Here is a 13,568-nt window from a genome sequence, read left to right on the forward strand (position 1 = left end):
TCAATCTGAGCTCTGATCTAAATCAGTTCCTAGGTGGAATTCATCCGCCTTAAATCTGAAACATATCCTTGTATTTATTTTTACTCATCCAAACTCTGGATAGGTGTTCATTACTATGTCAATTAGACAGTACAGTTTAGGGAGGAGGAATCATATTCTTGACAATCCACAGATAAAAGAGCCCAGTAGATCAGGGTGTGTTCAAGTGATAAACACACTACATTGCAGGCAGTGGGGATCTCCACACATCCACTCATACTATGCTAGATACCAGGGAAAGATTGTAGCAGCAAACATGTAAAGGCACAGCCGAAACAAAAGACATTCCGGAGTTTGTAGTCTCGTAGCTTTGCTTAAAGGAGATTCACTCATCAGAGAGTTTCCTCCCGGTAGATTGACGCCTTGCTTTTCAATTGCCCACCTGCTGCTCCACCAACGAGGCCACTGGCTCACACACACCGTATCAGTTGTTTTGCTGCTCCACCAACGTGGCCACTGGCTCACACACATCGTATCAGTTGTTTTCCTAACTTGAAGGTCCTGTCTCTGCTGCGCAGGAACTCTGTGTTCCCCATTGCGGTGAGGTGAAGCATGCTACAGAGTTTGGTATATAAATGGAATCTAGCATCAAAATATTCCACATACAATATTCATATCCTGGGACTTGAAAAAAAAACTTCCAGCAGCCTGATGTACACACAAATTGCACAAACCAAATCCCAACCCATTCGAGAAAGAAAGTATCTGGTTTCCTGACACCTGGGCTGCTTCCAAGAATCCTAAACTGTCTGCTTTCACTTCTGCCGGAAATAAAAATGAGTCCAGTTTGTTCAAAATACACCAGGAGATCTTTCCTAACAAAAGAATTGGAGAAAGCCTGAGGCTTTCCTTACCCGTTGTTTGGAGATGATGCAAATTTCAAATTCAGAGAGCAAGGAGAGACAGCATTACAAGGGGAGAAAGTTTCTGATCATGTAGGTAAAATATAGTCATTCAGGAACCTAATTTGAACCTCTGCAGAATCCAACTGAACAATGGCCAGTTTACTGTTTGCTGAAATCCCAGATGGAGCAGCTGTCTGGACACCGTGGTCTGATAAAATATTAAGAACACATGAGGGGACTGAGGGATGGCTCGGTGATTAAGGACACGGCTTTCTGCTCTTACAAGGACCAGAGTTTGTACTCAGTAACCATGCAGAGCAGCTCACAAATGTTTGTAACTCCGGCTCCAGGGATTCCCATCCTCTTCTGACTTCTTCAGGGACCTGCACACAGGTGGTTGATACACACACACACACACACACACACACACAAGCAAATAAAACAAAATCTTTTAAAAAAATAATCTAACACCTTCAGGCTATATTTATTGTTCTCCAAAGTACAGACAAAAATGCATATAGAAGAAATACCGACCAGCTCCTGTAAAGGTGGAGTGCGCCTATTGTATAACAGACAATAATCCCTTATAGAATTTGCTGGGTTTTGAAGTTACTGCCTTTACAGAGTGGTTCCTGAGGACACCTCATAAGATTACAATCAAGAAAATGAACATCCGACCCACAGGGCTATAGCAAGGTAGGAAACCTTCACCGTAAACTTAGGCTATGTCTGAGGAAACAAGTGAGGTCCTGATCAAGGTCATACACGCTCAGGTCTTGAGCCTGGGTCCCATGAAATGTCTGCATGCACAGTTCCGTCAGCCTTTACAGCACAGGACACCTGGGCTGGAATTCCAGCTTTTTAGCTGGTAAGAGGTGTTCCTCTGGGGTGAGAGGCTGCTTGTCCTTCCATGTACCCATAATCTTTATGCCTTTCTGTCCAGCTGTTCAAGGTAACCTCAAACTAACACTCCTCTGGTTTTTGGTGTCCCCATCTCTTTTGTAACCCATTTCAGTTCTGAGAACTTCTCTCTGGAACTCGAAGGATTTTGAAGATACTGTTGATTTTGTGGTTTGGTTTTAATTGTTCCACACATTACCTGAATGAAGGTCTGTTTTGTGTGTGGTTTATGTGGGCTGATCCCACACTGGGAAGGAAGTAAAAGACCTTCTAGAAGTCAATGACAAAAAGAGACATTTTTGGACAAATGTGCCGCACACCGCGCCCCCGTGGCTGCGCTCTGTGCGCTAGAACCCAGTTACCGAGCTTCAGGCATGGGGCTGGAGGTTGAGAATACACACGCAGAAACAGACTGACACACGCAGACCTTTTAACACTGATACCAAAGCCCCAAGAATGCCCCCTTTATTGTGTTCAGGAGCAGATTATATAGAGCTAGCCACGCCCCAGCCAAACCCACCAGAAACCACTCTCCTGCCATCAGGAACTCCTCAACGTCTCGTGCTCAGAGCAGCTGTAGGCACTTAGATCAGGGGAAAACAAGTTGTTTACAAGAAATTCAGGATCTGGGGTCTCACTGCTCCCAACACAAATGTACAGAAGTGAGGGGGTTAGAAGAAGGGGTTTGTGGACTGAGTTTAGCTCAAGTCTACTCTTAATCTTTTACAAAATATTGAGTATCAAGAGTTTTGTACTGAATGATGGGTAGATGATCCCCATTTATTTCCTGCTTGGCAGAGTTTCTGTCTGCCTGTCAGTTCTAGCCTTTTCTTTGACTAGAGCAGGGCAGAAGCATCTATTTTCTTCTCTGGAAACATGCTTCAACTCGTCTCCTGTGAAAAAGTTAGTAAAAGAAATTACAGGCAAAAAGAGAAGACCAGAAGAAGAAAGGCTGGGCAAAGCCATCATAGAAGACAGCTCTCAATCCTACCTTCAATATAGAGAAAGAGGAAATTTGGCTGCATATTGGGCATGTTTGGAATGGTTCAGTATGAAACTGTAATAATTAAGAAACAGTCTGCACCTGAATTGCGTGAAATGGAGAAGACCCATAACCAAAAAGACAATAAGATCCTCAGTGACTTGTAGAACAGGATGGTGGGTGGGACAGAGTAGCAGGTGGGACCAGTTTTTAAATTTTTAAATTTTAAATTTTTTCCCAGTAGTGGTTGTTGTTGTTGTTGTTGTTTTAATTGGGGGGGAGCAGGTGTTTATTTCCCTTACATGTAAGATGGCTCACAAACACGATACTAGGGCTTCCTCACTCTGGGAGAGGGGAACAGCCCCAGCCTCTTAGGGAGAGAGGATCTCAACTTTAGTGTACACTGAGAAGGGAAGGAAAGTGAAATCTTTCCTGCCTTGTCTGAAGGGACAGAATCAGTGCCATTAGTTCCGCCCCCCCCCCCCCCCACCCCAAGCCTTGGTGAAACAGGCCACGTATTTCATTCTAACCATTGTATTAGGTGGTAAAGCAATTGGCCTGGTCCCAAAAATTACAGGGAGATGTAAAAGTTTTGGGAAGGTACAGCATGGGTTAGGACACGAGATGGGACAGATGACATCAGAAGCATGTGACTGGTGGGAGCTGTTCCTAAGCTTCTGGGCAACCTAGTTCTGGCCTGGCACAGGGCAGGGGACATGGACGATGCTTATTGTTTGGCATTGGTGATGTCCACAAATTCAGGCTTGAGGGAAGCACCACCCACGAGGAAGCCCTCCACATCAGGTGTTTTGTTTTATACTGGATCTCTGGGCTATCCAGCCTTGGCTCTGGTTCTCGGCCATTCAGTAATGTTAGACTTGGGCTCCACCTTGTGGCATGGTTTGAAATAACAAAGGGGTTTCAAGATCTCTTTGGTTAGGAAGCCCTACAAATCCTCCCCCAAACACAGTTCACTGAACTTTTTACACTATTGTTGATTCATTTCCATGGCCAAATGGTTTCAGTTTCTCAGAACTTCACCCACTGCAAAAGTTACAGTGCATTTCAGCATTTGCTCACTTGGGAAAATCCAGAAAGCCTCACAAGATTGCAGGAGGGTAGCAAGGACAAGAGGCAGAGCCCTTCCACCCACACCGAGCAGCAAGAGCAGGTAAGAAGAGGCACTTGCTCTTGCCAGGTCTGGGGAGTTCTGCTCTGGAACATGGGGCCACCAGCCTTGGCAGGAATGAGATATCATTTTTGAGGGATAATTTATTTTCTTTAAAATTACTATGACAGGGGCACAGCAGCAGATGAACCTTGGGTGGTATTATCAAGGCAGCCAGTCTCTAAGGGCCACCACTAAACTCATTTAGAGTTAGGGACCAGGAGACATGTGGCTGAAACAGGACGGGGTATGCATAGGGATTATCTTTCTCGGTGTTTCTCCTTGTCTCTGCTGACAGGCACAAAGTTAATTGGCTGTGGTCAATGACGGAGCAGAGCTGCTCCTGAAAGGGCTGCCTGTGGCTGATTTTCATGAGGGGAAACAGAATGAGATGCAGGATGAATAGCCACCGCCTTGGAGAAGGACAAAGGGAGGAAATGCTATGTTGATGTAAGAACACAAAGGGAGTAAGAGATGGGGTCTGTTCTAGAGCTGACTATGGTCAATGGCCCAGGAGCACAAGTTCAGCTTTCCACACCATGTTCCAACTTGGCAAGGTTTTTGAAGTTGCTATAGCAACAGAATAAAGTCACAGATCAAGGTACTTTTAAAGTACGTTGGTGGCAATGTGGGAAGACAGATTACGGCAAAATAGGGGAGCTTGCTACAGGCCTTCTGATGTTATCTGATTATATTCTTAGCCTTTGGGGTGGTGAGCCTAGAGGTCTCTGTACATTCCAAAAAGGATTTTAATTGAAAATCCCAAGGAGGTTAAGTGATTGCCAGCAAATGGCCATGGAGGCAGCTAAAGATCACCCAGGAAATTCTGGCTCCAGCCTTCAAACGGTCAGCTCTCCACAATCACACAGATTCTAATGTCAGTCTTGTAGGTTCATTGACACAGCTGTGGCTGTTTTCTGGGAATCTCAGGTCACAGCTGACACTCAGAGTGAAGAATGAAGTGGGGTGGTGGCCATCACACATGTGATGTTGGCTGTCACGTGAATTTCCTCCTTCAGCAGGAAGACTGGCTCTTTCTTCATCCTCATGGCCACTTCCTTTGTAATCCTCCCCTGCAGGACTGTAGTGCAGGACTGTAGACTATAGTGAAGAAAGGGCTTTCTTAGGAGATCCCTGGGCACACAAGACTGAGAACAAGGTCTGCTTACCTTGTCCCCAACTCCAGGCCCTCAGGCAATTGTCCCTGCCTCCTGGAGACCAGAACCCTAGCCCAGGCACCATTCTCTCTCATCACAGTCTTCCTGACAGCTTTGTTCTGCCTGGTCACTCCTAGTCTCTGATTCCCAGTGCTTCTCTTCCTCTTCTTTGCATTTCTCCTTTCTCTGCCAAATGAAAACAAAACAGAAAACCCAAAGAAGAATGGCAGGAAATAATTTCTTTGAGCCACCAGCTCCCTGATGTCCTGCTATTTACATTACTGTGGCTTTCTGCAACATCCAGCATTTGCATTGTTGGATTTCATCTCATTTGCTGTGAGACTAAACCCAGTTTTCATTCACTGCTCACTGACAGCTAATGAAGCTTAAATTTCAAGGACCTGCTTTTGCACAACCATTTCTTTGGAAGAGTCCCTGCCACATATTTCAATACATTTTGCAAAAGCCACATTATGTTGGTTCTTTTGCTAGAATGGCAATGTGATTAATTCTGTGGCTAGAGGCTCGTGGCCAAAGTATAAGAATATCTACTAGGGTAGATATAATGAATACATTTTATAATCTCTAGAAATTCTGCATGCATATAACTACTCAGATACATGGAATGAATATATTCTACAGTATCTAGAAATTATTGTAAGGGTATGCATCAAACAACAAAGCAGAAACTCCATGGGTCTTTTTGCATTACATTGGTAAACTAATGAATAAATGAATATTTGACTTACTGCTGTCACGTTATAAATGAAATAATTCAATAATAAAAGATTCTAAAACCATACATACTCTCCTTCACCTATGTCTCTGATGCACATAACCCCGTTGTGGTTTTTGACAGTTTCATAACTCTACCTATTGAGTGAAAGAATAAGATTCTAGTTGATATCATCTCTTCCTCTCTAGACACGGCGCGAGCTTGAACAATGGCCTCAGAAGTCCATATGCCAGGCCCTGTGTGCCTCATTGAGACTGTGAAAGGGCAACTGGTAGCCAACCAGGAGGCTCTGCGGATCCTGTCTGCCATCGAGCAGCCAGTGGTGATGGTGGCCATCGTGGGCTTCTACTGCACAGGCAAATCCTACCTGATGAACATGCTGGCTGGGAAGAACACAGGTGAGTGCCTCCAACACACCTGTACTGTGTTCCTTATGTCCACTCACGCTGTCTGATTGCTGCATGACTGGGTGAAGAATTTAATCTTTCAGTCATAGCTGGATGTTGGGATCCTTTTTGTTGTTGTTATTGTTGCTTTGCCCATTTGCGTTTGTTTCTGAGACAAGGTCATGCTATAGCCCAAGCAGGCCTTGAGCTCAGTATGTAATCTAGGCTGACTCTGAACTCATGATCTTCTTGCCTTGGCCTCCTGAGTACTGATGACAGGCCTGCACCACCACATCCTAGCCTTCCTTCTAAAGCCACAACTGGTTTCTTTTCTAGAAGCAGAAAGGAGGTAATAAGTATAAGTTAATTTATATGTTAATAAACTTTAAGGTATTACTAAAACGATCTTGTAATAGCAGCAAATTTCTACTGGTCCTTAAGGTTAAATAAAGTCTATATTATGTGTATTGACTTTTTATTATTGTAAATTATTTAAGATTTATCTTTATAATGTTTAAGTATCTGTTCTGTGGCATTAAACAAATGCACGCATCTATCTCCCTTATCCCTCTCTAGAAGTAGCTCATTGCCCATCCTATGCCATTATTCTGCATGCTATATCTATGAATTTTTGCTGTCCTAGGAATGTCACATGAATAAGTAGACTCATAAAATTATGGTGTTTTTCTGACTGGTTCTTTCATTTAAGATGACACCTCCCAGGTTTGTCACTGTGAGGAAAGTATTGCAAAATTTTCTTCCTTTTTTAGGTTCAGTGATAAAGTGTGTCTACCATTGCCTTATCCATTCCCCTGTAGACAGGACAGCTGAGTACACTGAATGGTGCTAACATGAAGACGGCTGGAGAGACACCAGTCTGAGGCCGGGCTTTCAGGTTTTCCAGGTTGTATCAGTCTCGCCTCTGATCAAATGACTGACAGCTGCAATGTAAGGCAGGAGAAGTTACTTTGCTCACAGCTCAGGGGATATCATTCCACTCTGGCAGGAAGACAGGACTATGTGTCTATATATGTAGTGGTAGGATCTTGTGGCTTGTTCATGACTTACCAGGAAGCAGAGAGCAGGGAGGCACAAGCAAGGCCAGTAATAACCTACAAAGACCTGCCCTCTGCCAGTCAGGTCCTATCTCTTAAGGATTCCACATGTCCCAACTTAATACCACTAACTGGAGATTGAGTGTTCAAATACATGGGCCTATGGTGAACATTTGCCTTCAAACCATAATATTCTACCCTGGTCCCAAAATAAAGTTGGATTGATTTCCAATTTTCTGAGAAACTTCCATACTGATTTCCAAAGTGACTGCACCAGCCTCCCAGGTGGACAACCCAGTTTGTAGGCCCCAGGGCAAAACCCTAGGCCCCTCCCCCCACCTCAGCCACACTAGCCAATCAATGGGCAAACCTTCTCTAGGCAGGGTGCTCCAGTAACCCCCCATAGGAACCTGTAATCTACAAGTCCCACTTGGCCTCCAAACCCATCCATCCGTGGAGACCTCTGAGACTCCCTGAGACACAAATACCATCTGTAACAATCTGACCAAGAGGAAAAGACACTGCCTGCACCAATTGGAGGAAGAGATGAGTAGGTACTGATGCAAGAACACATTCAGCAACCTAAAGAGCAATATGGCACCACCAGAACCTAAACATCCCAACCCAGAACAAGCAGAAGAAAACAACATTAAAAATAACTTTATGAAGGTGACAGAGACTCAAAGAGGAAATGAAAAATTCTCTAAAAGAAAAGGGGGAAAAGACAAACAAAAAATTGGAAGAAATCAAAAAAATCTCTTAAGGAAAGCCAAGAAAAAGCAATCAAACAGATGGAGGAAACAGTTCAAGACTTGAACATTGAAACAGAGCAAATAAAAAAACACAAACTGAGGGATTCCTGGAAATGGAAAAATCTGCGTAAATGAACAGGAACTACAGATGCAGGCATAACCAACAGAACGCCAGAGATGGAAGAGAGGGTCTCAGATGTTGAAAATACAAAAGAGAAAATAGTTTTATCAGTCAAGAAAAACATTATAGCTAACAAAGTCATATATAACACAAATGTTCAGGAAATCTGGAACACCATGAAAAGACCAAACCTAAGAATAATATGGGCAGAAGAAGAACACCAGCTCAAAGGCAGAGAAAATATATCCAACCAAGTCATCCAAGAAAACTTAAAGTGAGTGAGTGTGTGTGTGTGTGTGTGTGTGTGTGTGTGTGTGGTGTGTGTGTGCTCGTGTATCTGGGATATCTCTAGAAGTAGGAAAAGTGAATCAGATCCTGGGGAGCTAGAGTTTTGGGTGATTGTGAACCAAATGACATAGATGCTTGGCATGAAATTCCAGTCTGTAACACACTGTTCTCAACTGCAAAAACATCTCAACTCTTTCCCTTGTGGGATCCACTATGGTTGTTTTCCTGTCTCACCTGGTATGAGTTTATTCCTAAGAGCGTCTGTGAGGGGAGGAACTATTTAACCCTCACGACTATGTGACAGTCTGTCTGTCTTTCCTTTTCCTTATACTCTGCCCCCTATTTGAGTTCAGTTGGGAGTTGAATGAGGAAATTCATTATCTTCTGTCTGGGACTCTGATTTTCTTTCCTATCATCTGTCACCCTGCTACCTGGTTGTGGAAGCTTACACTAAATTTCTTCTCCCACCAGCACTCTTCCTCTCTCTTTCCTGTGTCAGTTTCTTTGTATATGTGTGCTTGGTCGTGGGTGCACATGGATGTGAAGGCCACAGAACTACTTCCAAGCTTGCTCCATCATTGTCCACCGTATTTTTTGTGGCAGGGTCTCTCACTGGACCTAGCATTCACTGGCAGGGCTAGCCTGGCCTATTAGTTTCAGCGACCTGCCTGTATCTGCCTCCCCAGAGTGGTATTACAGCACAGGGTTGCGTGTAGATCTCACATGGGTCCTTGAGATTCCAGCTCAGGGCCTCATGCTTATGCAGCAGGCATGTTCCTGACTCAGCCATGTCCTCTCCACAAACTACGCTTCCTCAAAGACTTGGAGCGTTAGGACAGACTTTCAGAATCCATTCCTGCGGGGCATGCTTACATAAGATGTGAGTATGGGGGGATCTAAGTAAAGTCCATGCTCTCATATTTGAAGTCAAACACATAGGCAACTGATAAGGAAAAAAGTCAATATGGGTAACTTAGGTTCACCAATAGAATTGTTCTTTTTTAATGTGCCCTAGGCATGACACAGCCAGGCATCACGCTAGGATGAACCAAGAGCTGCCATCTGCTCTGCCCCTCACGGATAAGAACAACACCATCACCAAGGTGTCACTTTGCCCATGGCTGGAACTGTTTCTTAGCTAAAACAACTCCCCAAGAGACAGGAAGCTTCCGAAGGGAAAGCATAATTTGTGGAGGGGAATAAAAACAGAAAAAAAAATTCTTTGCATATTAAATTTTATACATGAATAAAAACAGGTTAAAGGTGTATAAAAATTAAGGGTAGAGAAAATTTTAATAAGTTAAATAATAAAATAAATGATTTACAGAAAATGCATAAAGCACCATAAGAATCTACTCAGTGAAACAACTCATTGTTTTCTCCTGTTGCATTTTAGAAACAGGCTCGACTACTACAGAGAGGATTCTAGAAGGGGGCCAAAAGGCTTGAAGAAGAAAGGATACATCTCCAGCAAAAGAAACCAAAGTGCAAATGCCATCGTAAGCTATGGTTCTAAGAATAGTGCCATCCTGGTTCTCAAAACAGAGCTGATCAGGTGTAGAATATGCAACAAGTGTCACTTCAATTGGTAAAAATTGGGTCCTGCATAAGAAACCTAAAAGTCTGCAAAGATGTGTGATGTGATCATTGAAATCATGTTTATCTTCCTATAAGATTGAGCACCGAGGATGCCATTAGCCTCTACCACAGTAGAGGTAGCAACAGCACTGCTCAGAACAAAGTCTTTTTCTAGATGATCTTCAAGAGGCAAATGGACACTGTATGCATTCTTTTTAAAAGAAAAACTTTATTTTTATTGTTTCATGTGCATCAGTGTTTTGCCTGGATGTATGTCTGTGTGAGGGTGTCAGATCTTGGAGATAGATATTTGGTTTGTTTGTTTGTTTGTTTTCAAGACAGGGTTTCTCTGTGTAACAGCCCTAGCTGTCCTGGAACTAGCTCTTGCAGACCAGGTTGTCCTCAAACTCACAGAGATCCACCTATCTTTGCCTCCCAAGTGCTGGGATTAAAGGCCTGTGCCACCACCACCCGGCCTGGAGTTAGATATTTGTGAGCTGCCATGTAGGTGCTCGAATTTGAACCAGGGTTCTCTGGAAGAACAGTCAGTGCTGTTTAACCTCTGAGCCATTTCTCCAACCCCATACAGAAAACATTCTTAAACGGTAGCACATAATTAGGAAGCCGGTGGTCCAGGGATGGGATGGGTCTAAAGGACAGGGATAGCCTCATTTCCTACAATGCAAAGTTCCCCATTCTATTAAAACGCTCGACCTTTTAGCAATGGGATTATTTGTGAACACTGGTGATGGATAACTCTATGAACACACTTCATTATAAATCAAGACAGCTGCATGGAGATCAGAGTCCCCATATATAATATCCTCAGGAAGAGGGAAGAAACCATTAGCATGACAAGGAGCTAGATCACAGGTCCATAAGCTTAAGAAGGAAATGCTCCAGTTTATGTGGATGGAAACTGTAGCAGGACATGTCCAAACTCTAAAATTTGACACTGATCATATAGTAACACGCCGACAATTACACATAATGAATAGCATATGTACTTACGTATAAAGTACACATAAGTATATATTATGTATACTTTATGTATAACAATATGTAATTTAAAATGCACTTTGAATGATGATGAGTAATCTATAAATATCAAAGGAATTTTAATGATTTATCTTTATAAACTTATGCTACTCTTTTTCTTATTATTAGCAGCTATACTTGAAATCCTGTTGATATTCCCCAAGCATAATAAAGATGCTTTTCCACATTTTGACCAGATCTTAGTATAACAGAGTAGAGATAAACTATATTCCAACTTCCAAAAGTGCAAGGTAGGTGGTGAACATCTTTTAAAGGGGCCAAAAATATTTTTGAGGGTTGTGGGCTTGGTGGGTGAAGTCCTTACAGTGCAAACATGAGAAGACCAGCACCCACATAGCAAACCAGACATACCCACTGCAAGCCTAACACTGAGGTCGGGGCAGAGATGGATAGGACGATCTCTGGGGCTTACTAGTTTGCCAGCAAAGCCAATAGATGGGCACTGGGTTCTCTGAGAGACCCTGTCTCAAAAATAAGCTGCGAAGTAATTGAGAATGGAGCTATGTTGTTTGCTATGTTTGCTGGACGTGAATTGACCAGAAATAATCACATTAAGCAAGTTAAATCAGTCCCGCAAAGACAAATGAATGTCTTCTTTAGTACACAATTCCTACACTGCATATAGATATATAAAATTACGCATGTATATTTGACATGAAAGCCAAAATGAAACTGTCTAGGAAAACAAAGAGAACTAATGGGGTGGAGAATCATGAAGAGCAAGGGTACAGGGGTATGCTAAACGTACAAGATATATGAAAATATCCTCCTATACCTTAGGTGACATCTTACACCTGTCAGAATGGCCAAGATCAAACATGCTAATGACAGCCCATGTTGGAGAGATTGGGGAGTAAAAGAACACTCTCCCACCGCTAGTGGGAGTGCAAACTTGCACAGCCACTTTGAAAACCAGTATGGTGGTTTCTCAGAAATTTGGCAATCAATCTACCTCAAGACTCAACTACACCAATCTTGGGCATATACCCAAAGGCTGTTCAATCATACCACAAGGACACTTGCTCAACCATGTTCATAGCACCATTATTCGTAATATTCAGAACCTGGAAACAACCTAGATGTTCCTCAGCTGAAGAGTGGATAAAGAAAACGTAGTGCATTTATACAGTGGAGTATTACTCAGTGGTTAAAAAAATGACATCATAGCCGGGCAGTGGTGGCGCACGCCTTTAATCCCAGAACTTGGGAGGCAGAGGCAGGCGATCTCTGAGTTCGAGACCAGCCTGGTCTACAAGAGCTAGTTCCAGGACAGGCTCTAGAAACTACAGGGAAACCCTGTCTCGAAAAAAAAAACAAAAAAAAAAAAATGGCATCATGAAATTTGCAGGCAAATGAATAGAACTAGAAAAAAAGTCATCCTGAGTGAGGAAATACAAACATGGTGTGTACTCACTCATAAGTGGATATTATATGTAAAGTAAAGGGTAATCAGGTTACAGCTCACAGCCCCAGAGAAGCTAGATAATGAGGACCCTAAAAGGGATGCATGGATTTCCCTGGGAAGGGGAAATAGATGAGATCTCCTGGGTAAACTGGAGGTCAGTGGGAAGGGAGGATGGGGGCTGGGAACATGACTGATCCATCGGGTTGGTTGAGTTGGGGGCAGGAAGAAGGAAGAGAGCAATGAAAGAGATACCTTGATAGAGGGGGCCATTTGGGGGTTAGGGAGAAACCTGCTGCCAGGGAAACTCCCAGGAATTCACGAGGATGACCCCAGCTAAGCTGTGGTCAAACTGACTAACTGTCATCAGAAAGCCTTCATCCAATAACTAATAGAAGCAGATGCAGAGACCCACAGCTAATCTTCTAGGTTGTTCCAGTTCACAAGGTGCACACACACACACACACAGAGAGAGAGAGAGAGAGAGAGAGAGAGAGAGAGAGAGAGAGAGAGAGAGAGAGAGAGAGAGAGAGAGAGAGAGAGAGAGAGAGAGAGAGAGAGAGAGAGAGAGACCTGCATCTACCGGTGCCCTTCCCTCTGTTCCCGAGAGACAGCCCTCTCCAGTCTGCCCCTCTCCTCTCTGCCCTGAGAGATAACCATGACTGCTCTGGACTTTCCCGAAGGTCTCTGGCTATACCCTTTCTCATACCTATAACAAAAAATTGGCAGAGGCAGGTGGATCTCTGTGAGTTCGAGGCCAGCCTGGTCTACAAGAGCTAGTTCCAGGACAGGCTCTAAAAAAGCTGCAGAGAAACCCTGTCTCGAAAAACCAAAAAAAAAAAAAAAAAAAAAAAAATCTCCCCACTCATGGATCCGTCCGTTCAAGGGCTTCCCAGCTTCCGTGCTTACAGTGAATTCTTTAATGATCACGCCAAAATACGGAAGAGGCTCGCGTTTCCAATCAGTCTGATTTTGCTCTTTCCTTCCAAGCATGATCACAACGCTCAGTCACTCTTATGCCCGCCACCGCCTCGACTTCTTTAAAAGCAAGAGTAAGAAAATCTAAACTCCAAGCTGAGCTCTTAACAGAAACTCACTTT

The 13,568-nt window shown here is 43.4% G+C and overlaps 1 protein-coding gene and 1 non-coding gene across 2 annotated transcripts; one reads left to right on the top strand and one right to left on the bottom strand.

Annotated features, from left to right (window-relative positions):
* The first annotated feature begins 3,774 nt into the window (after window positions 1-3,774).
* Window positions 3,775-10,239, top strand: LOC119801414 (guanylate-binding protein 7-like). The gene is made up of 3 exons (XM_038311996.1): window positions 3,775-3,937; window positions 6,016-6,225; window positions 9,826-10,239. Exons 2-3 carry the CDS (start codon window positions 6,036-6,038, stop codon window positions 9,876-9,878), a joined length of 243 nt encoding a protein of 80 aa, XP_038167924.1. The 5' UTR covers window positions 3,775-3,937; window positions 6,016-6,035; the 3' UTR covers window positions 9,879-10,239.
* Window positions 9,432-9,558, bottom strand: LOC119801524. The gene has a single exon (XR_005283214.1). It is a non-coding gene; the product is annotated as a small nucleolar RNA SNORA48 (small nucleolar RNA).
* Window positions 10,240-13,568: the final 3,329 nt, after the last annotated feature.

This window comes from Arvicola amphibius, chromosome 14 (assembly GCF_903992535.2).
Source record: "Arvicola amphibius chromosome 14, mArvAmp1.2, whole genome shotgun sequence".
In the NCBI taxonomy this organism is placed as follows: Eukaryota; Metazoa; Chordata; class Mammalia; order Rodentia; family Cricetidae; genus Arvicola; species Arvicola amphibius.

Excerpts from the sequence above, each read along its gene's own strand:
- LOC119801414 (XM_038311996.1), top strand. The coding sequence starts at position 6,036 with ATGGCCTCAGAAGTCCATATGCCAGGCCCTGTGTGCCTCATTGAGACT. Across the intron at positions 6,226-9,825 it reads GCTGGCTGGGAAGAACACAG|AAACAGGCTCGACTACTACA; the intron begins GTGAGTGCCTCC and ends GTTGCATTTTAG.